Source organism: Castor canadensis, chromosome 5 (genome assembly GCF_047511655.1).
Source record: "Castor canadensis chromosome 5, mCasCan1.hap1v2, whole genome shotgun sequence".
Lineage (NCBI taxonomy): Eukaryota > Metazoa > Chordata > Mammalia > Rodentia > Castoridae > Castor > Castor canadensis.
In genome coordinates, this window is record NC_133390.1 from 57,967,277 (window position 1) to 57,990,925 (window position 23,649).

The window sequence follows — 23,649 nt, forward strand, 5'->3', positions numbered from 1 at the left end:
AATAGTTTCTGCTGGGTATTGAGAGGGTTGGGGGGAGAGGAAGGGGGTGGAGTGGGTGGTAAGGGAGGGGGTGGGGGCAGGGGGGAGAAATGACCCAAGCCTTGTATGCACATATGAATAATAAAAGAAAAAAAATGAAAACTTCAAGGAACAACAACAACAACAAAAAAAAACCACAAGGCACGTTTTCAGGTTTTTTAGGAAACTTAAGCCCAGACAGCATTACCTTAAGCATTAGATAGAGTGTTAAAACTGATGCTGATAACAATGTTTCTGCTATACCAAGAAAATATTTTACCATCACTTCGAGGAGGCATGAAAGTATGCAATGAATTTTGAATGATTTCCATTCAGAATACTTTAAAGAACAGTGCAAAGTGGCTCCATAAAAATAATAAATCCTTGGAGATGCAAGACAGCTGGATGATTTTATTAATTCACCTAATTAAATACATGGCTTTTTTTCGTTTTCTTGAGCATAATTGTATGTCATTTGTTAGTATCACTTGATAATGGACAATCCCTACTATTCTCATTTTACAGCCTGATTTTATGTTGAGAGCCCTACTCTTTTTGTAGTATGTCATCAATGCTTAGGCTCACTTGCTTCCTAGGCAAACATAAAATCTCTATTCTAAATCAGGAATATCAACAGAACTTGCAAGCAACTTGAATTAAGCTACTGAGATGGACCTGACCATTCCCATGATGGAAACTAACAGTGCTCACACCCCCAGGGTGTCTGTTCAGACATTGTTTGCACCTGCTTCCTTGACAGCAGGCTTCATTTAGATGGCAGATCCTTGTTTCCACCCACCCCTCCTTATCACATGGTTCTGCTTTTGACTATGAACTACTGTCACGCACAGTGCATTCACATTCATTGGGTTAATGACAAAATTGCTGGCATGGGATGTGACACTCACACCTTTGGAGAACGACTGTAGAACCTGATTACAGTTCATCTTCTGATCTCTCAGGAGCTGTGAGAGCCTGAGAAGCTGCTATCTAGAGCCACAGCCTTCCACCCAGGAACCAGGCTGCTTATGTTGGTTACAGTGGGACAGCAGCAGCCACACGAAGGCCACACACAAAGGATCAGAAGGGATACAGAGGTAGAGAGGGAGAGAGACAAAGGAGATTGAGAAGTGAGAGATACACACATGGCAGAGTCAAACAGAGACAGGCCAATGTTTATGATATCTGGAAAGTATTTCAGGTTTTAAGTGCAAAAGCTGAGCTGCCTCATTTTCCCACAGACATATATATTCCTTGGGGCAGAGTTCCTGTTGCTTGTAGCTATCCTAAGTAAAATTTGAGTGACAGAAACCACCATCAAGCTAAACAGGCAGGACAACACTTAATTTATGTTTGAGAACAAAGCACGAATGATAGTAATGTTCTTGCATCATTGTAAGAATTAAAATAGCTGTAATTTCCCATAGGTTTAACTTTTCCAGTTCCTGGTTCCTTTTTTTTGGAGGTACTTGGGTTTGAACTCAGGGCCTCCCACTTGCTAGACAGATGCTCTACCACTTGAGCCACTCTGTTAGCCCTTTGATGTATTAGATATTTTCGAGATTGGTACTTGTGAACTATTTGCCTGGGCTGGCCTTGAACTGAGATTTTCCTGATCTTTGCCTCTTGAGTAGCTATAGTTACAGACATGAACCACCAGCACCTGGCTCTTGGCTCCTTTTAAGTCACCTGTTTTTTAGTTTTGGAAAAGGAGTCAAAGGATTGTGCTAAATTCCCCATGTCCTAATTGCAGCCAGTTTTTAATTTTACTTAATTGCTTGTCCCTTATTTATCTTCCATTATCACTGGCCTAGTCTTGTAAAGTTACCAACTTTTCTAGTAGTAGCATTTTCTCTCATTCTTTTATTCTAGTCAGCACTTGCATATTTTGAATTATACAAATCTATGGGTAAAATAATGCAAAATAAAAGCCTGGTATTTCAAGTTGTTACTTTTATGGGATTTTTTTAACTCCATATTTTTTTCTTTTTTCATTTTTATACTTTTTTTCAAGAAATGAAAGCAAATATGCTACAATTCCCCAGGAATGAGTAAATTCAAGACAATAGCTGTGTAATAATCATTAAAAACAAAAATTTATCTGAATTTAAAAACTGTAACTTGTTTTGATTTTGCCAAACTAAATTGGGGAGATATGAAAAAAGGTAATACAAAGCATTCTAACTTTTAATTTGAGTACAGACAACATGTTGCCTAATTTGTATTGATTTTATCTGCCAATCTAGATGCAATCACACTTCTAAACGTGGATTCCTGTAATTTGCTTTTCTATAAAATGTCACCAATGCATTAAATACTTTGAAAACAGTCTTTGTAAATCAATCTGCACTTATTAGATTTATTTAAACGATAACATTAGAATTCCATGCCGAGATTTAATTTGGTTTTAAAATAACTCCCTACATGCAGAACATTTCCAAGGGCAGAGAGGCTACTTGCCAATTATTTTCACGCCGTCAGTGCTAAATATGTTTAAATGACTGACTCACCTCCAGGCTGTGGGTTGTCTGCAGAATCCTCAGTTCAGTGGGATGCACAATTTTTACCTCAAAGTAATTTACAGGGAGAAAGAAAAAAATGCAGAATCACAGCCAAGTGAAAAGTAAAAGGTCTTACCTTGTTCATGTCAAAGGTATTATAAACTTAATCAACATGTTGATTGGCCTTTTGATTGAGACCTTGCAGACTCAAAAGTATCTTAAATTCATGCAGTGTTTGCCGGTCCCATGGATATTCCATAATAAACATTTTTTACCATACACAGGTTTCCTGTGCAGGAACTGCTGTCTGGCCACCAGCTGTAGATTGGCTATTCTCCACTGTGATACTCAGTCCACGGCCATTTTCTCTGGTTGTTTTTGAGTACATAATCTCTTGTAGCCCCTCACTCTTCACTACAATTCTTTTCAAGAGCCAATATAGGCTCTTGGAAAGCTACTCTAAAACTCTTAACAGTTACAGGCTAAATAAGGACAGAAAGCTAGTGCGATTAATTCATCTATACAGTTTTAACACCAAGGTCACTTACCACTAAGAGATGATATTGCACTTAGAGCCATCCAGAGATATGGTTTTCTGTGTAGAGCAGGAACAATAATTTAGTGAATGTAATCTTTGTTATGCTATTGGCCACACACTATGCTTATTATTGAGTGAACCAGTGGATGTAAGCAGAAGGACCTTTTCAGATGTGAACAGGCAGGTAATCTCATTACTATTTTACAGATGGGGAAACTGAGACTTCAGAATCTAAGTGATGTTTCAATGAACTTAGTAAATGGTAGAATGAAGTCTTCCTGCTTGCAGCTGAGAAAACATGGGCTCTAGTTCCATTGCTTACTGACGTCATTGAAACACCACTTAGATGGCTAAATCTCAGTTCCCCCACCTGCATAGTAGTAATAAGAGTTCCTGTCTCTGTTTCTTGTGTGTCTGTCTGTCTTTTTCTTCCTTTTTTCTTTTTCTCAAGTCTATATCTACAAATGCCCTCTACCTGCTACCTTTTGTCACTTCAATTCTCAAGCTAATCTTTTCCTAGTCAAGACTCAATTGCAAACTGACTTTAAAACTTAGTCAATGAACTTAAGTGTATTCACGGTTCAGTAATGGAAACAAATTGTCGTGAGTGGTCCTCAAGCATCTTGCTACCAACTATACTTAGAACCATTCCTCAGATGGAAATGGAATTCTGTTAATCCTAAAGTCTGGTTCCCCTCTCCTAACCTCACTCCATTATTTATCCGGTTCCTATTTTGGTTCATTTTGTAGTTGAGTCTCTGTGTTAGTCCTAACTGATTACCTATTTTAAAAAAAGATCCCATTTTCCAAGAACTGGAGCCACTGGTGCACAAAGAACTTCCTTGATAAGAAATAGGGGTGGTTATGGTAAATATGATTAATTTTGTTTAACACATACCAATGTAGACTTTCAATAGAACATTTCTATTTCATAAGTAGAGTTAATTAATAGATATATGATAAGGTCAAAGGACTTTGGAACTCATTCATTAAAGTGGGTAAGATTTCTTATGCAGAGTAAAAAGAAGGACTCAGGACTCAGTCAGCCCTGAAGATGACTCAGTTAGGAACTTTGAGGAATGTCCTAACATCATTCTCTGGGAATGTCTTTCTTCATTTTCTTTCTAAATGCCTACCAAAAAAGAAGATTGACTCCTTATCAGAATTACCACTAACTGTTATTAATCATCATGTTTATGTTAAAGAATAAATGGCACAAGAAGGTAATAAAAGTTTTCAAAGGGGGAAGAATATCCCTTGTGGAAGGAAAACTTGATAGGTCAAGAGTACAGGGACCTGAGACACAAAATCTGTATTTCCTCAAATAAATAATGCATATTTTATTATTTAGAAATTATGTATATTAAAATCTGTATGATTAATTGCTGATGCAGAAAAAAAATTAATATATTTCTAGTATGAGAATTCTTATGTTGAATACAATTTTGCTATCTAAAAATCAGGGATCTTTCTATACAAAACACCAATCAGTCATGAGAATGGGGAAATACTTTTTCACTTATGATAGGCCAGACAATAAACCTAATTGATTAAAATAAATATAACTAGAAATTTACAAAACTTTTAAGGAAAAAGTTTAAATAGCATAGAAAGGTATGTCTTAGTCATGAGTTTAGAAAGACTCCTCTGTTCAGAAGGCAATTCTCTATATAACTATTCTATACTATTATTATAAATGCAAGCAAGAAAATAAAATTTAGAGGCTGGTGGTGACTGAAAAATCTAATTTTAAGTTTTAATGAGAATTAAACAGGCAAGTATATAAAAGATATTCTGGGAAGTAAAATTATTAACTAACTTTACCAAAACAACATGAATTTGGCATAAGAAAAGATGGAATAATCAATGAAAAAACAGAGTTATTTTAGAAGTAAGCTCAAGTACCAAGAAGAACTTAACATATAGTAAGGGCAGCACTGAATCATGAGAAAGGACTGACTACTCGATTAATAATTCTGAGACAATGCTGTGGCTATGTGGAAATATACACATGCACACATGTGCAAAGTGAGATTTTTAACTGACTTCTTATACCTAATTAAATTCTAGATGAATCAAAGATTTAACAATATAATTACTAAATTATTATAAGAAAATAAAGCAAAAATTATAATTTTAGCACAAGAAAGTCCTCTTTAAATATAACTAGAGAAGGAATAAACAAAAGGATATTAAACAAACATTTAAAAAATCTCATATGACTTGAAATACCATAAAAATATTTAAAATAAAAAATATGAGAAAATATTTACAATATATATCATATGAAAAAGATCTTCTCCATAATATGAAAATAGTTTGGATAAATCAGTAAGAAGTCAGTAGGACACCAAATAGAAGAGCATACAAAAGCTAAATTTTAAAATTTAAATAACATTTGAATATGAAATGACACTAAGGAAATTATTTGATTAGTAAGATAAGACTTGACAATTCACTGGGTAGGTCAAGATGTGAGGAAAAAGGCAGTCATACAGTATGTGGGGGGTATATATTAATAAAATTAGGCAACTATCTATTAATAATAAAATGTGCACATCTTTTGACCCAGAAATTTCTCCTTCTGACAGCTGACAGATACAATTGCAAATGTGTGAAATTAACATATATATAAGTATATTCATTGTTATGTGTGTATAAATCCAAAAGGACAAAGAAATTCTTAAAAGTCCATTGCAAGGGAATGGTTAAATACATGCTGGTATTACCACAGAATAGAATAAGCAGCAGGTAAGCATATTGAGAGATTATCTCATTATCTCTCAGTACACAGATATTATTACATATATTGGCTCCGATATGTAATAACCTTGAAAGTATTTTGAGTGGAAAAAAGCCACAACATCTTTTGGATTCTGTTACATTCACATTTTCAGCTATATAATGATTAACATGGCATTATGTATATTGACTGGGGACAGATTCACTAGAAATTGCTAGTGAAAACATAATAATGTAAAGTTTCCATAATGAAGCTGGCACAAGCACACCTCTTGGGAAGAGTAATTAGGTGACTAAAGATAAAAATCAGATGAAAAATTTTCACTACATCCCATTTCACACATTCCAAGTTTTGTACTACGTGCATGACTTAAATTAAAATTATACAATTCCACAAGTGAGTATTAACTGTTTTATTGTTCTTGTCCAAAGTTGAAGACATTTTTAAACAAATGAAGCAATCAGTTATTAAGGAAAGTATAAAACAATAAGGAAAGTGTAAATTCAAAAACACAATTGCAATATGTGTATATTAAGTTTGGGGAAGTTATGCTTTCTGATTTACTGAGTATTGGCTGTATTAGTAAAATGTCTTTCTTCTTCATTAAAAGAGGGATTTTTTTTGTTCTTTGTATATTGATTTTGAAAACTACTACTTTCAAGATTTTTCAGTTATTTAAGTAAAAGTAAAATTTAAGCTTAAGTGACATTTTCATTTTTTCTTAGTGACTCTGATGGGAATTAGAGAACTCTAGGAATTATTTCCGAGAGAACAGGAAACATTAGGATATAGGATTGGGGACATTTTTTAAGGATTAGGGACTTTGTAAATTACAATTCAGTCCCTATCTCTATGTAATTTTTAAACAGGCTAAACTTTACAATAACAATAAAAAGGAAATTTTTGAAAAAAACCTTTGAAAGCTTATTAGCTTTTTTAAAAGGCAATACCAATTCTGACTTTAATATTAAGAAGTCCTTTAGTTGTTCTCTGAAGGGAGAATATGCCCTGCATCTAGAGTCCCTTTATTTAAAGTCTTCTGGAAATGCAAGTTTATCTTCTTTAAGCAAATCTTCTAAATAAGCATCAATCTGCTCCAGGTCACCTGCTGGACCACCCTGGAAGAGAGGAGCCAGTCACACCATGGGAATAAGCTGCAGCCTTGTCACCTGGGAAGCCTCCCAAGAGTCATGTCTTAGCAACAAAACGCCTTATATTTGAATAATGCTTTTAACCTTTCCAAATGTTTTCTCATTTAACCTCATTTTATGCTCACAAGTGGTTAAGAATTTGAATATTTTTTCATTTGACTATTTTTTTTATTGTTGTGCTGGGGTACACTGTGGCATTTACAAAAGTTCTTACAATATATCAAGTATATCATACTCGAATTCATTCCCTCAATTGTTCTCCTTTATCTCCTCTTCCCCCTATTCCTGGAATAGTTTCAACAGGTCTCATTTTTCCATTTATATACATGTGTACAGAGTATTTGCACCATGTTCACCCTTCTACACCTTTTCCCTACATATTCCCTTCTCCCACTGGTACCAACCCTCCAGACAGGACCCGTTCTGCCCTCCTGTTGAATATATGTATTTTTTTACTCATTGGAAGTTAGTTTCATTGGCATTTTCCTCCTTTTAAAAATAGCTTGCCATATTTCTAAAGTCCCCTCCTCCCACGGTATCATCCTTCTCTGTTATAGGCTCTCATCCTTCAGTTTTAAACTTCTGAGTTTTTAGCTTTGCAGGCAAAAAAAAAATTAGTAGGCAAATTTTAACTTTTGTTTCTCCTCTTTCCACTGTAGCATCTTTCCCCACAACCCATGGCTTGCTATCCTACTTTGTCCTCTTCTCTCCTTCCTTCTTTTTTCCCTCTACCCTAGATCTCTATTGGGTCATATCTTGTTCTTATTCCCTGGGCATGCTCTCTCTTATTGTGAGGTCTAAATATCATTCTCTCAAGCCCAACCATGGTATCAACTGGCTCTCTAAATGTACAACTGGAAAAGAGAAGTGTTAGGATGGATCTTTCAGAAACCATCCCAGCTTTACAACTCTTTCTACTAAGTGTCCAGGACCACCATCCTAGTCTCTCCTTCCCATCTCTGCCTCCATTTAAATGTGGTTTCTTCTACTCTGGATTTGCTCAGTCCTCTGTCAAGGAGCCAAGCTTTGTGAGTGGGGTCTTGCTCCTGCAGATGGGTTTCCATGACACTAATATTTACCTAGATCTCCAAATATAATAGTCTGGAAGGGTACCCTATGATCTTGACACTGGCAGGTCCCCATCTGTTACGTAGACTCTAATATTTTGGCTATTTTTCTCTGCCAGGAAAACTTGACTCCTTGTAGGACTTTTGATTGGTTTTACGTTCAGTTTCTTTATATGCCTGTCCCATATAGAGACTCTATCTGCTTTGGGTCTACCTCATTTCAATTCTCGGCTCTTTTCTACTGTCATTGCTCTAGTATTTGAGGACAGTAAACATGGGAGTTTCAAGTGGGGCAGAGCCTTTTGAGTAACTCTCCACTAATACTAAATGAAAAGTTTCATATTCTGCTGGTTAAAGTCTTTCATGTCCCCACCAAACTTTCTCAATAAAGTAAATTAATGTAATTACCCTAGCCATTCTGGAAAACCCATAGAAAGTAAATCATTTTTTAATTAGCAAACTATTTTCTTTTTACTATTTCCTACCTAAACATAGATCTATTTCTATGATAATAGAATTTCTTTGGCCATTCTGGTGTTTCCTATTACTGAAAACACAATCATCACTGAAATCCTACCACTTTCCATTTTCATGTATAAATGTCAGACACAAGAACCAAAGAGGAGCCACACTCAAATCCTACTCTCACAGTAATCACAAGCTTGAAAAATTGGCTAAAGTGGTATTGTTAATAGAAGCACAAATACAATTACCATAATGTAAGAACAGTTAGCATTAATCATTCTTTTTTATTTTAATAATGTAGCATTTTAATCATGGCCTAGATCACCAATGGGAAGGGAGATTTCTTTTCTGACAACATGTTAAAAATTAAGCAAAGACATTTTCTGCATTTCATTTTGTACTTCATGGAAGAAAAAAAAATCTAGATAATTCAATTGTAAGAGGAATGTTTTTGAAGAGAAAATGAACTCCGACCTTGAAATTTTCATGGATAAGACTGAAACCCAAGCAATCTGACTAAAATCCAGGCTTATCATACTCTATACTGATTTATGGTGAGTTTGCATGTCTCTCCCCCAGCTCCTCCATAGGCAAGGTCATCCTCAATCCTCCAGGGTTTCTATGGGAGGCTCAGTTTCTGTTCTCTCACACTGCATGGTCCAGGAAGATCCTGTCTCCTGCTCCAGCACTCAGAGCCTATAATCTGAGGACAAAATGCCACCTGCCCAAAAATTCACTATTCTGTATTGTATCTCTCCATTTATTTTTAGAACTTAAAAAAAAAAAATTCAATCATGGCTACTGTACTTTAATCTTTCTATACCCAATATTTATTTCTATGTGCTTTCATAAAAGATGGACCATTTCTCAATTCAGTCCATCATTGAAGCTCAATTTAGTTAAAATATACAAACAGAAGTCACAGTATACTTATATGATGTGTCCTAACCTCTCCATCCTTTTTTCTAAGATTAGAAGGATTTCTTCTTATTTATGTATAAAGGTAAAAATAAAATATCTTGCTTACTGAAAAACTTGAAAAATATTTCCTACTGGATGCATGCTATTGAAGAGATATCAAATGTGATTGTCTACCAACAGATTCTGATGTTTCTTAAGATAAAAAGAATAGAGCTTTTAAAAATGTTTAACATATACCTTTAATATACCTTCATTTATTTATTATTTCAGTATCACTATAAGGGCAGCAAAGCAGGGTTAGGTGACTTGTTCAAGGCCAGTAGCAAGTGACAATGTTAGGAGGTGACCTAGCGACAGGATCTTTCCATAGGGTACATTGCTTCTGCTCACAAACAATTTCATCACTCACCAGCTGAAGTTTCTGCAACAACACTGCCAGTTTGGCACGAAGATTATTCAGTTTTTCCTCAGCAATTTTTCTTTTTTGTTCACATTGTCCTAGCGAGACTTCATTAAGTATTCCTCTTCTATTTGCATCATAGATTATGGACTGCATTTTTCTCTTCAGCTTTTTTTCGTATTGGACCATGTAAATATTCTGGACCTGGGAATATTTTAAAAATAGTTTTAGTATATTTTTAAAACACTACTATTCTTCCTAACATCACAAGGCAATTTCATATTTCAACTCTGCCCTCAAGTGTCATATCAATTCTGCAGGTGTGACAAGTGTCCAAATTGTTGATGCCCTTAAGGAGTTTAGTCTCTGATGGAAGAGGAAGATAGAAGGGGGAAAATGTACAATATTCCAGTAATCATAATATAAGGACTATTTATAATTTTAAATAAATTAATTATAATATAGTCCTTATAATATAATGTAATATAATATTTATATAAGTATTTATATTATAGTCTCTAGTCCTTATATTATAATATAATATGTAACATTTATAATTATAATAATAAAGTAGACTTGAAGACCTCTGCTTTGGAATGAAGAAAAACCCCATGAAAGTTGGATTTGTTCTCTCACCAGTGATATAAAATTATTCAAGTCATAAAAGGGCAAGTGTACCAGTAACTTATAATGACAGATTACCAATCACTTGGGATGCCCTGAAGATGATGTGGTGTTATTTATAATTCAAATCTGTAGTGTCCATAAAGCACAGAAGCTGTGGAATAAGAAATTCTGCTCTCTCACTCTCTTTGGGCTCTTCACTCTGATGTAGAGTATGTAAAGCAATTGCCTGATGCTAATTCAAGGGTCTTGGTTATTTTCCAAGATGGTATGTGATGCCTGAGGCCCTATGAAGCAGAAAGATGTAATGGAAAGGCCAGATGCTTCAATTTTAGAATGACAATAATTGCTTGTATCTACATTTTGATAGGATCAGGGGGAATTCTGAGCAAAGAGATAGAGGAAAAATCCTATTGTGGTAAATATTTTAATGTTTCTTTGATAAGGATATTTCTGGTTTGGAATATGACTGGGTTGCAAGGAAAATTGTAAGGTAGTCTCATTTTTCTTCTGGGCCTAGCTTATTTTTCCCTTGCCAACCTCTTACACATTAGCTAATATGTGAAGACCTCTCCCATGCATTGTCCTCATCATCTGTTAGGCATTCACTACCCTCATGAGTTTCTCTTCTTTCTATAAATCCCTTAACAAACAAACAAACAAATTTTGACAGAGCTGTAGGTTTGTTTAATAACCATTTACTATTTCCTTAATTCAAGGCTTTGAATTTAATCTAAGTAATACAAAGATATATAAGGTAGTCTTTGACCTCAAGAACTTTCTAACCGAAAGCCAGCAATAATATAAATGTGCAAATATTATATCTTTCGGGAGAAAGAACATTGTGCCACCAACTAACGCTCATATATCAGAGTTGAGAAGAGGGTGAGCATTAAAGTCTTCACTTAGAGTACTTGACCTGGATTTGTGTTCTTAACTTACCCTCTGATTAGTTGCATGTTTCATATCCTATTAATTGAGAGGAGCATATAGGAGCAAGGACAAAAACAGTATTCCGTGTTGGCAAACACTGGTCCTCTGTGTGTGTGTGCATGCACATGTATTTGAAGATGTGGCTAATTCTGAGGTTTGTAGATGGCTATTTAAAGAAATTTTAGATTTTTTCATTATGTGAAATGAAGTAAGCCAGATTAAGAAAGACAAATATCATATATTCTTTCTTATATGCAAATTCTAGACCTTAAAAAAATGAATGATAAGTGTGTAAAATGGGGGAACTGTTTGGGGGTGGGAACCAGCAGAAGAGGGCAGAGTGAAGTGGGTATAAATATGATCAAAGTACTTTATATGCATGAATGAAAACAGAATAATGAAACCAGCTAAAAATTGTTCAGAAAATGGGGAGGGAGATAAGAAAGAGTAATAGAGGGGATGAATTTGATGAAAGTATATTATTTGCATTAATGGAAATACCGCAATGAAACCCTTTTGTAATCGGAGAACAGAAGGGTACAACAGGTCCTGTCTAGGGGTTACATCAGTGGGAGGGGGGAGGATGTGGGGAAAGGGTGTGGGAAAGTGAATATGGTGTAAATACTGTGTACACATGTATGTAAATGGAAAACTGAGACCTGTTGACACTATTCCAGGAATTGGGGGAAGAGAGACACAGGAGAATGATGGAGGGGGTGAATTCAAGTATGATATATTTGATATATAATACTTTTATAAATGCCACAATGTACCCCTAGCACAACAATAAAAAGAAATTTCATAAAAAAAGAAGCCTCTTGGTAAATTAATATACACTAACAAAAAATAAGAGGTAAAAAAAGAAGTCTTAGATTTTCAGAGTCTTAAACTGTCTGGAATCTAGTGTAAGTCACTGACAATTAGATTCTGAAAGCTCTGATCAGGCTCTGCCTCGTTCTTCCTTTCTTTTCTATGTTCCAGGATTCTTTTTTCCAAGAATATACTAAGCTCATTCCTGCCTCAGTCCCTTTTCCCTTGCTGCGTTCTCAGTTTGGTAAATTCAATCTCACAGCTGCACAAGGCCTCCTCCTGCCTCAGGTCTGTTTTCAAACACCACCTCTTCAGAATCTGAAATCACCTCTTCCTCAATATGCCATTACTGTCAATTCCCTGGCCCTGAAAATTACTTGACAGCCATAGAAATGTACATGCTACTGACAATTTGAATGGACCTGAAGTGATGCTGAATGGATAAAGCGAATGCAAAAATGACATGAACTGTATGATTCCACTTCTGTAACTTTCCTGAAATGGCAGAATGATAGAGATAGTAGTGCCAGGAGTTGGAGGGGTTTGTGGAAGGCAAAGGTGGGTGTGAGCATAAAAGAGTAGCACTAGGAAGATATTTATGGTGATGAGAATTTTGTATCTTGATTTCAGTAGTGATTACCTAAATCAACCCATATGATAAAAGGATGTAGAACTATACACACCCATTTTACCAATTTCAGTCTCCTGGTTTTGATATTTTTGTATTGTTATGCAAAATGTGACCCCCGGAGAAAACTGAGGGATGAATACACAGGATCTCTTTGAAACTATTTTTTGCAACTTTTTATAAATCATGCAAAATTAAGTCAAAAGACAAAAACGAAAATAACCCCCAACACAGTTAATATAGTATATCAAGGACATCTACCCAGCACATTACATTCAAAGCCATACTCAGTGTCTCTAAGTTCATCCTTCTATAATCTACATTCCCTTCAAACACCATAATCTACTTTTTTAAAATTTATTTTTCTCCTTTTCTCAGGCTAATCTCTCCAAGAAATGTCCATAAGAGGTAAAAACTTTGACAACTTTCAAAGCTCACTGGAAAAAGGACATCTATTAACATTTTAATTAAGGTGAGAAAAGAAATTGAACCAGTTGAGAGGCTTAGTTTTGCTGGTTAAACCACTCTTGTAGACATATTTGTGACAGATCAGAAATGGAATTCTTTCCAAACTACTAATTCAGAAAAGAATTATGATTTGAAAAAACAAAAGTTTATTGAACTGATATTTTAACTTTCTGCTTTGAATTTAGAAAGTCCAGCCCTATCAGTTTTTTTATCTCTATAATCTTAACAAGTTTGTGCAAAATAAGACAGGACCATGAGATTTATACCATGCAAGATTGGTACCATGCAAGTGGAGATATATCCATGAAAGCATTTCTGTAGGCAGGCACACAACAGGAATAATAAACTTTGATTCAATGCACAGATATTAAGATCCAGGTACATTCAATGGTACTAAATAACATCAGAATACAGAGTTTGATAAAACAAGATTACTAACTTTGAGGACTATATTATAGTTGAGGGCACGAAAATGAAACCCAAAAAGTATTATGATATAGGTTAAAAATGTTGATTAATGATAAAACCAAGGTTCCCTTGGAATACAGAGAGGTCAAGATTAATTTCACATAGCAAGACTGAGGAAGGCTTCATGTAGAAAATTATATTGACCAAGATCTGTATGGGGCCTTCAAGAAACCCACCATGGACTGAGAGAGTAGCTGAGTGTATTCTGGGAGACAGTATGGGGTAAACTCAGGTAGGCTGGGGTACATAGGCTGTAGCAATGCTGAGATACTCTTTTGAGATGCAGCAATGGCTTGTGGGAATAAAGAATAAAAGGTGGTAGCTGCAATCAGGTGGTACAGGGACCCCAATACTGTCATGGAACATCAAATACTATGATGGTAGTTACAGAAACCACCCATGTGGTCAGAGTGAGGTGACTTATACTGAGTCTTCCTATGCTTTCATGTCACTCTCATTAAAAGTACACACCCTAAAGCAAATTGCATAGTTTGTCCTTTACAAGGATTTCAAGAAATGACTTGTATGGCCTTTATAACTATCCAGCTATAGCTCCAAATCATTTGGAAAGTCCTTTAAGACCAAGCAGTTTCACTGATAGGAAAGTCATGATTCCAGTTGTTCAGTATCTCAGTTTCAACAAGCACTCCTGGTTTCCTAATTGCTTCTCTTGCTTTGATTCCTTGAATCATTGAACATTAAAGAAAGTCTATCCATTTTTTATGCTAACACTGGTCTCCAGGAATAAACACTTATCCTATTCACTCTGAACTCCAAGACCTACAACCTCACTCTATTACTGACAGCACAGATATTGAGAAAAGTATCATTTAGGAAGAGATATAAAAGGACATACATAAACTTGAATAAACTGAGATGTGTGACAACCTAATTCTTAGCAAACTTCCAAGTTTTGCAGTGCAAGTTTTTAAACTGGATCCCTCTAACCAGTAGGTGAAGATCTGAAGAAAAATCCAGTTGTTGATAATTATTCAAGCTGATTGTCACAAACTTTGATTTGCAGAAATCTAGCCCACATAGGTACTAAGCAAATCTGTCACACACACACACACACATACACAGAGAGAGAGAGAGAGAGAGAGAGAGAGAGAGCAAGAGAGAGAGAGAGAGAGAGAGAGAGAGAGAGAGAGAGAGAGAGAGGTTTCACTGTCAGTACCTCTACCATACATATCTTATGATGTAATGACTCTGGTTAGAACTAACTCTCCTTTACCCATAGGCTGAGAAGCTATAATATACCTGCTGCAAGTAATATGTGTAGACTCTATCACAAGGATCAAGTTATTAAAGTCTGGGTATAAGAGTAAAATGGGAAAGTGATATGGAAGAGAACTTTAGAATAGGACAAATCTGCCTTTAAACCTCAAATCTGATACTTGCATCATGATATTTAGATATTATTATTTGAATCTCCACTTCCTCATTATTAAAATAGAGGTAGAGTTTCCCACCTTACAAAACTGGATGGTTAAATGAAGTAGCATATAGGAATGGCCTACTTTAGTGCCTGGCTCTAGTGGTTCTCAATCACAATTTTATATTAGTTGGTTAAGATAAGGTTGCTAAAATAGAGTCCAAAACATACTGAAAATTAACTATGTCTTATACTCTGGTAAGAAATAATGAGAAGGAAATTCTTCAAACTGAAAATGTTTAATTACTGCTTTTTTAACAAAACATTACTCAGAAAATTAATTTACTTTTCAGTTGAACGTAATGGGAAATGAACTACAATTCCTCTCTCTTGGTGCTTCTCACAGTCATCTTAGCTACTCGGTAAAAAACATTAGAGGGAAACATAACAAGCAGGGCTGTTAAATTTAGGCACACTCCAAACTTTGAACACTCCCTTTGTAAGAAAAGAACCTGGTTTAGATTCGAGTTTTCCTAGTCACATTTTTTTCTGAGAATTCATGATTCTTTTTTTTATTGTAAAAGAAGAAAATTCAAGGGTATACCATTACCTAAAAAAGAAATGAGGCAGTACCTCATTTCTTACAACTGCTTACAGTTGTGCTTTGCACAACTCTAGGGATGCAATTCACTTCCCACAATTAACAGATTAATAGATTTACATATTATTATGGTAGCTTTCCAGAATATGGTTTGTAAGCGTGAGCTCTGGGAAGAACATGCTAACCTATGTGCTGTTGATAGAACTGCTGTGTAGGTTTGAAAAGCAGGTGATTAAAGTAATCTACAGGTTTAATGCAATTCCCATCAAAATTCCAATGACATTCATTAAAGAGATCGAAAAATCTACCGTGAAATTTATATGGAAACACAGGAAGCCACGAATAGCCAAGGCAATACTCAGTCAAAAGAACAATGCAGGAGGTATCACAATACCTGACTTCAAACTACATTACAAAGCAGTAGCAATAAAAACAGCATGGTACTGGCACAAAAACAGACATGAAGACCAGTGGAACAGAATAGAGGACCCAGATATGAAGCCACAAAACTATAACCAACTTGTCTTTGACAAAGGAGCTAAAAATATACGATGGAGAAATAGCAGCCTCTTCAACAAAAGCTGCTGGGAAAACTGGTTAGCAGTCTGCAAAAACCTGAAACTAGATCCATGTATATCACCCTATACCAAGATTAACTCAAAATGGATCAAGGATCTTAATATCAGACCACAAACTCTAAAGCTGATACAGGAAAGAGTAGGAAATACTCTGGAATTAGTAGGTATAGGTAAGAACTTTCTCAACGAAACCCCAGCAGCACAGCAACTAAGAGATAGCATAGATAAATGGGACCTCATAAAGGTAAAGAGCTTCTGTTCATCAAAAGAAATGGTCTCTAAACTGAAGAGAACACCCACAGAGTGGGAGAAAATATTTGCCAGCTATACATCAGACAAAGGACTGATAACCAGAATATATAGGGAACTTAAAAAACTAAATTCTCCCAAAACTAATGAACCAATAAAGAAATGGGCAAGTGAACTAAACAGAACTTCCTCAAAAGAAGAAATTCAAATGGCCAAAAAAACACATGAAAAAATGCTCACCATCTCTAACAATAAAGGAAATGCAAATTAAAACCACACTAAGATTCCACCTCACCCCTGTTAGAATAGCCATCATTAGCAACACCACCAAAAACAGGTGTTGGAGAGGATGTGGGGAAAAAGGAACCCTGTTACACTGTTGGTGGGAATGTAAACTAGTACAACCACTCTGGAAAAAAATTTGGAGGCTACTTAAAAAGTTAGACATTGATCTACCATTTGATCCAGCAATATCACTCTTGGGGATATACCCAAAAGACTGTGACACAGGTTACTCCAGAGGCACCTGCACACCCATGTTTATTGCGGCACTATTCACAATAGCCAAGTTGTGGAAACAGCCAAGATGCAACACCACTGACGAATGGATTAAGAAAATGTGGTATCTATACACAATGGAATTTTATGCAGCCATGAAGAAGAACGAAATGTTATCATTCACGGTAAATGGATGGAATTGGAGAACATCATTCTGAGTGAGGTTAGCCTGGCCCAAAAGACCAAAAATCGTATGTTCTCTCTCATATGTGGACATTAGATCAAGGGCAAACACAACAAGGGGATTGGACTTTGAGTACATGATAAAAGCGAGAGCACACAAGGGAGGGGTGAGGATAGGTAAGACACCTAAAAAACTAGCTAGCATTTGTTGCCCTTAACGCAGAGAAACTAAAGCAGATACCTTAAAAGCAACTGAGGCCAATAGGAGAAGGGGACCAGGAACTAGAGAAAAGGTTAGATCAAAAAGAATTAACCTAGAAGGTAACACACATGCACAGGAAATCAATGTGAGTCAATGCCCTGTATAGCTATCCTTATCTCAACCAGCAAAAACCCTTGTTCCTTCCTATTATTGCTTATACTCTCTCTACAACAAAATTAGAAATAAGGGCAAAATAGTTTCTGCTGGGTATTGAGTGGGGGGGAGAGAGAGGGGGTGGAGTGGGTGGTAAGGGAGGGGGTGGGGGCAGAGGGGAGAAATGAACCAATCCTTGTATGCACATATGAATAATAAAAGAAAAAGGTTAAAGAAAATGAACTTCTAAAACACATAAGAGAAATAGTCCATTAAGAAGTAGTAACATGTGAAGTATGCAGGAAAAACACACAAAACACGTATGTTACCTTAAGCAACACAAGAAAATTCAGGCCTCAGAAAGGGGTGAGTGATGATGTCCAGAAAGGCTGGGATACCATGTTCCTATAGGACTGAATTTATCTCCAGAGCCGTGTTCTTTCTTTTCACAAGGAAAAGGGCCTCTGTGTATGAACACACTGGCTGAACTGAACATTTGTGCTTTGAATTTGTATAGTCTCACTAGGCATGCCAGTGTGCATGGTCCTAACAAGAAGTAAATGAAGTTCAAAGTAAAACCACCTTGTGCAAAACACAGTTTAGCATCTCACCTCAGTGGCTATATCACTTCTGAAGGAAAACAAGAGCAAGACCCATCTCTGCCTAAAGATAGAGCCACAAAGCTGCATGGAAGATGTGGTATTCTGAACATTTTCAGCACTTATCCCACCAGGAATCAGCTGGTTTTGTGAAAGGACTACTGGCCTGTGAACTTGTTCTCTCTCAAACATCTATTTTTCTTTATTAGAAACACAAATGCAAAGCTAAGTCAGGTAGGCTCAAATTAAGCATATTTTTACGTAAACAAAGGCTGCAAAATTAACAGTAGATTTTCACAAAAGAAACTTATAAAGAATGAATGTCATAAGCAAAATAAATTCATAGGACAGGTACCAGATATAACAATTAATGGTGTAATGCAATCATGTTAATAAAACTGTGTGTATTTGAAACAAAAAAAAAAAAGAAAGAAAAAGAAAAGAAGGTGATGAGAACTAACATCTCAGTTACTGATCCTGGTGCCGTGAAAAGTTGTTGCACCTAGATGTCTACATGATGAGGTGTGAGCCTCAGTGGTCATCTCAGCTCCAACATGAATCCCTCACATATGTTTGTCCAAGTTTACCTCTTGAGGCCCCTGTTCTCCAGTATGAAATAAGGGAATTGAAGGCATAGGATTTTTAAAAACTGTTTCTGTAATAGAATTGAAAGATACTATAGGCTCTTCCCTCTTCCCCCCAGGAAATCTTTAAAAGCATATACACAACACTATTTGACAACTGATAAAAATTCTACTCAGAGAGAGAGAGACAAAGGTTATAATAAAATAAACAAAAATAATAACATCACAAACATGGATGGTTTGGAACTATACATAAATTTATTTAAATTCCTTTTATATATTAGTATAAATAATTTTATAACTACTTAATGGAAAAATCATAAATTTAAAAACTATTGATATGATACTAGGAAAAACAGAGGTATCAAATTGTCTGAAATAATTTAAAACTTTAATCTACAATTTGTCTAAGTCTAGTGTTTCAATGATTCAGTACATATATTTCTTATAGACTGAGAATGTCTTATTTCTTGTTCAAAATACTCCAAGTGTTTCATATGCTTTATGTTGTAGAAACATTTGCATTTTAAAATTCAAAAGATGTTGCTTTATAACATTTGATATACTACCAATTAATCTAAGTCTTGATAAGTAAATGTAAATTTGATTCCCTTCCAAACCTAACATGTGGAAATATTATTTCTCCTTTGCAATACAGGGTCATTTAGAATACGAATGGCTACATTGAAAGGAAGCTTACCTGGTTGAAACATATTTTCAGCTTTTTGTTTGTCTGCTCTGGGCAGTGCTCCAGCTGTTTTTATAAATGATAACAGAAAAGGATATTAACTTTGGAGAATGAGCTGTCTGCAACAGAGTTACAACATATAAGGATGTAGTATTAAAAAGCATCAAAGCCTAGAACTGGCCAACATTGGTACTTTGGGTTTTTAAGCATGGGTCCAATTAAATTAATTAACTAAATTATACCCCACTTTATCCCCCAAACAAGGATTAAGGTAGCTTAAACAAATAAATACAGCATTGTTAAAAATGTGCAGATTAAAAATCAAGATGAAGGAAAAATAAATGATAAAATAACAAATACTGAAAAGGTGATGTGAAGAAAGCAGTTGTTGGAGTCTGGATATTTTAGAAGGCAGTGCCAGAGAAAAGACTAGGACACACTAGTGTATGGGACAATATTGAAAATCAGACACAAGATAATGTCACCTAGAAATGGCACTTAGTAAAGAGAAGAATGTGGTTCAGAAATGAGCCTTCAAACACAACTTCAGAATAAGGAAAAGAGTTGCTATAAAGAAGATGGGAGGGAGGGAAGCAGGGAAATGAGAAGTGTGTGGTTATGGGAAACATACACAGAAAGTGCCTCAAGGTGGAAGGAGTGGGCAACTGGATTGAAAGCCTCTGGGAAGTCAGGTAAGATAAAAAAGTGACTGCTGTTATTTCTTAACCCAGAGACCATCAGTGACTCCTACAAGATCAGTTCCACTAGGTAATGCAGATAGAAGCCCTGCAGCAGAGGATGAGTTAAGAGAAAGTAAGGAGGAGAAACGATGATTGTAGATTAGGAAATCAGGCAAAAACCAGGCTCAGCTGAGGTATATGGTACATCTGTCTGATTAACAACTAACTTGTGCTCTTTTTACTGAGAGCCTTTCCATGTATACACTTCAATTCCACAAGCAGCACCAAGCATGAGGTGAGGTGGGGGCCTCCCATGCTCCTGTAGATGTCTGCTCTTCCCTCAACTCTGAAGCAGCTGTGCTGGTGGGGGGCATGTAGCAGTCCTCACTCAAAATCACCTTTGTCACCCCAGGCCTGCAAGACTGAGCCGTATGGGGACACTCCATGTTGGAGCACAGCCCATGTGAGGCTCAGCCTTTGTACCCTGGGTAGCTTACTGAAGTCTTCCTTCCAATCATACATGGTACTGTATGGTAAAAACAGTTGGCAAACACAGATTTGATAAATATGGTTTCTTCATCTTCCCCAGTAATGTGTGGTGAAAACAGTGCTCTGGAATCCAGTGCAGTAATTATGCAATCCTTGGCTCAGCTCCTCCTGCAGGAGGCTGGGGAAGTGTATCTCAAGAATAGAAAGTCTGTTTTTAGTGGTGGAGAGGGAAGTCTCTGCAATCAGCCATTCTGTCTGTAAAATCTGCTCTACCTTGCTTTGTCCATGGCTACAATAATTTCACAGGCATCTTTAAATAAGTCACTCATTTCTTATGAAAATCTCCAGCTTCATTCACTTATGCCCTACTAGGTCCTCTTACTGGTAACACTTTATAGTTTTCTTCATTGAAGATTAAACTCAGGCTACTTTGTCATTCCCTCAGAGTTCCAAAAATGTCAGCTCACCTCAGGATCTTCTATAAGTTCTTCCACAGATGTGCAGTCAAATTCTGATGCTAACTGACACTTCGGAACAAAATACAGAAGAATCTCCCTGGGAAGATAAGCATAGCAGAAACAGGATTATACCAGGACAAGAGAGACAGTGCTTACCTGTCAGAATTTAGTTTGTCTCCCTGGGATTAAACATTCTCACAACAGTGAGCATTTGTTTCTCCCAAATATTTTATTTTTATCATTGGCATCAAAGTATTCTTCAGGAAACATAGATTGGGGAGAGGGACTTGGGGGTGGCTGAAGAAGGATTAAAGGTTGGACCCTTGTGGTGATGGATATGGAAAATGTTCTGAGGCACAACTGTCAATGTCAACATCTTGACTGTGATTCTGTGCTGTGGTTTTGCAAGATGTTCTAATTGAGAGAAACTGATGTAGGGTACAGTTTTATTTCTGTACTGTATTTCTTAGAACTGGATGTGAATGTATATTTATTTCAAAATAAAAGATTATTGAAAGAAAGGGAAAATTTAAAAAAGGAAAAGAGATGGCTTATAATACCTATCAATCCATAGCTAAGCAGGCCAGGAAGGCCCTGTACCTGCTTGAGTGGTCTTTTCTGCAGAGAATGCATCACTGCAAACTTCCTGGAGGAAAATAAGCTGCCTACATGATGATTTCCCAAGAAAGTCAAAGATCTTAATTCTCAGAGCAATTCTTTCCATTGGGGTTTCTGGGATTGCTCTCAGAACTCACATGTGGATCCTGCCTGCTCTTTCCAAATAGTGGTGGCCATTGCTCTAGGCAAGTACTTCATTTTGCCAAAAGGCAGTATCACCCACCTTACTTGTGAGACATCTTATTTAGGATTAATCACCCAGATGACACATATTTTATTACTCATAGAATATGATATCTAGAAGTTTATAGGTACCGCATCTTAAAAGTGTATAGGGTTTTCATGTTGACATGCACCAAGAGTCTCATGCATATTATCTAAAGGATTTATGAATGCTTTTCAACTGTAAAACAATATGGTATGTGCAGATAAAATAGCTCTTTCTTCTAACATTTTCATTTCTGGTATTTTAAGCATATTATTTATATTTATATTTATTTATATCTTCAAGGAAATTTAGGAAAGAAAGTGCCCAAACACGGAATTATTTGCCTGACTGGCAAAAAGATGAATGAGTTGTGAATGGGATGAAAGTGGGCTTCAAGCTATCTGATATGAGAAGATATCAGATGACAGAGAAAGCAAGCTGCAACTATAATCCCTGGGAAAGTGAACTATAGTCAACCTGATGAGTAGTTTGGTGGAGCAGGAGTAGTGAGATGTCTTCTAGACAAAACACCCCAGCTCCTTCCCTGATCTAGCCTCCCTTCCCACCAGAGGGTTGAAACCTACTCTTTTGGATGTTGGGCCTTTCCATGGTGAGTATACATTATTTTGTATTTAGCTTTAGACCATATCAGCAAACATCTAAGAACATACTGTTAAACAAATAATGGTGCTGGCATTTGCTGGGGAGTGAGAGAGAGTAAAGTGGCAAACTGAGGAGAGAAAAGCTCTGAATTGTTCCCAATCCATGGCACCTCTACTTTGAAATCTACACCAACCGTTATCTTTAGTCTAAAGAATGTGTCATGCACATGTACCATTATTTCTATAAATGGACAGGTGGCAGGTAGATGGATACTATTTTTTAATTATTTATTAATTTATTCATATGTGCAAACATTGTTTGGGCCATCTCTCCCCTCTGCCCCCGCCCAATCCCTCCTTCCCCCTCCCACCTCCCTCGCTTCCAGGCAGAACCTATTCTGCCCTCTTCTCCAATTTTGTTGAAGAGAAAACATAAGAGAGAATAAGAAAGACATAGCATTTTTGCTAGCTTGAGATAGAGATAGCTACACAGAGAGATTCCTAGCATTGCTTCCATGCACATGTGTATTACAACCCAAATTGGTTCATCTCTACGAGACCTCTTTTTTTATGTAAAGATTTTACTAAAATCACAGTGGCTTTTGCAATTTTGTACTTTCTCAATCTCTTTAATTCTATATATATTCTCTGAACCTCTACTAAAACACAGACTTGCTCTGTGGTGCCTTATAGAGCTTGCTATCACGTCCCCAGTTTAGTAAAGCAATACATTCACACTACAATGATTCAACATAGTGGGGAGTACAGACAAGAATGCGGAATATTCCAAAGCAAAGTGATAAATACGTGGAAGAAAATGAGAATGAAGCCCCATAGGTACAGAAGAGGGGTCCTAATTCCTATTTAGGGAGCTCCAAAAGAAGGGTAGAGGTTAGATTAGTGTCGGGGAGGGCATGCGAAGGGTATATTCCAGGCTAACTGCAGCAGACATTGGGGAATTGAGTATTTTCCTGTAGCAAAAAATATTTTTACCCTTTATAATATAGTTTTAGAAATGTACCAACCTCTGCTATATATATATATATATATATATGTATATGTATATATACATATATATATATATATATATATATATAGTTTTTGAGGTATTGGGGTTTAAACTCAAGGCTTCAAGCTTGCCAGACAAGT

The 23,649-nt window shown here is 36.2% G+C and overlaps 1 protein-coding gene across 1 annotated transcript in view; it reads right to left on the reverse strand.

Moving 5' to 3' along the window:
• Window positions 1-6,779: 6,779 nt before the first annotated feature.
• Morc1 (MORC family CW-type zinc finger 1) overlaps window positions 6,780-23,649 on the reverse strand; it is a 155,339-nt gene continuing 138,469 nt past the window's right edge. Inside the window, 5 exon segments of the mRNA XM_020151220.2 lie at window positions 6,780-6,848; window positions 6,850-6,918; window positions 9,814-10,008; window positions 19,458-19,511; window positions 21,082-21,169. Of these exon segments, the coding sequence (XP_020006809.2) occupies window positions 6,780-6,848; window positions 6,850-6,918; window positions 9,814-10,008; window positions 19,458-19,511; window positions 21,082-21,169 (475 nt within the window).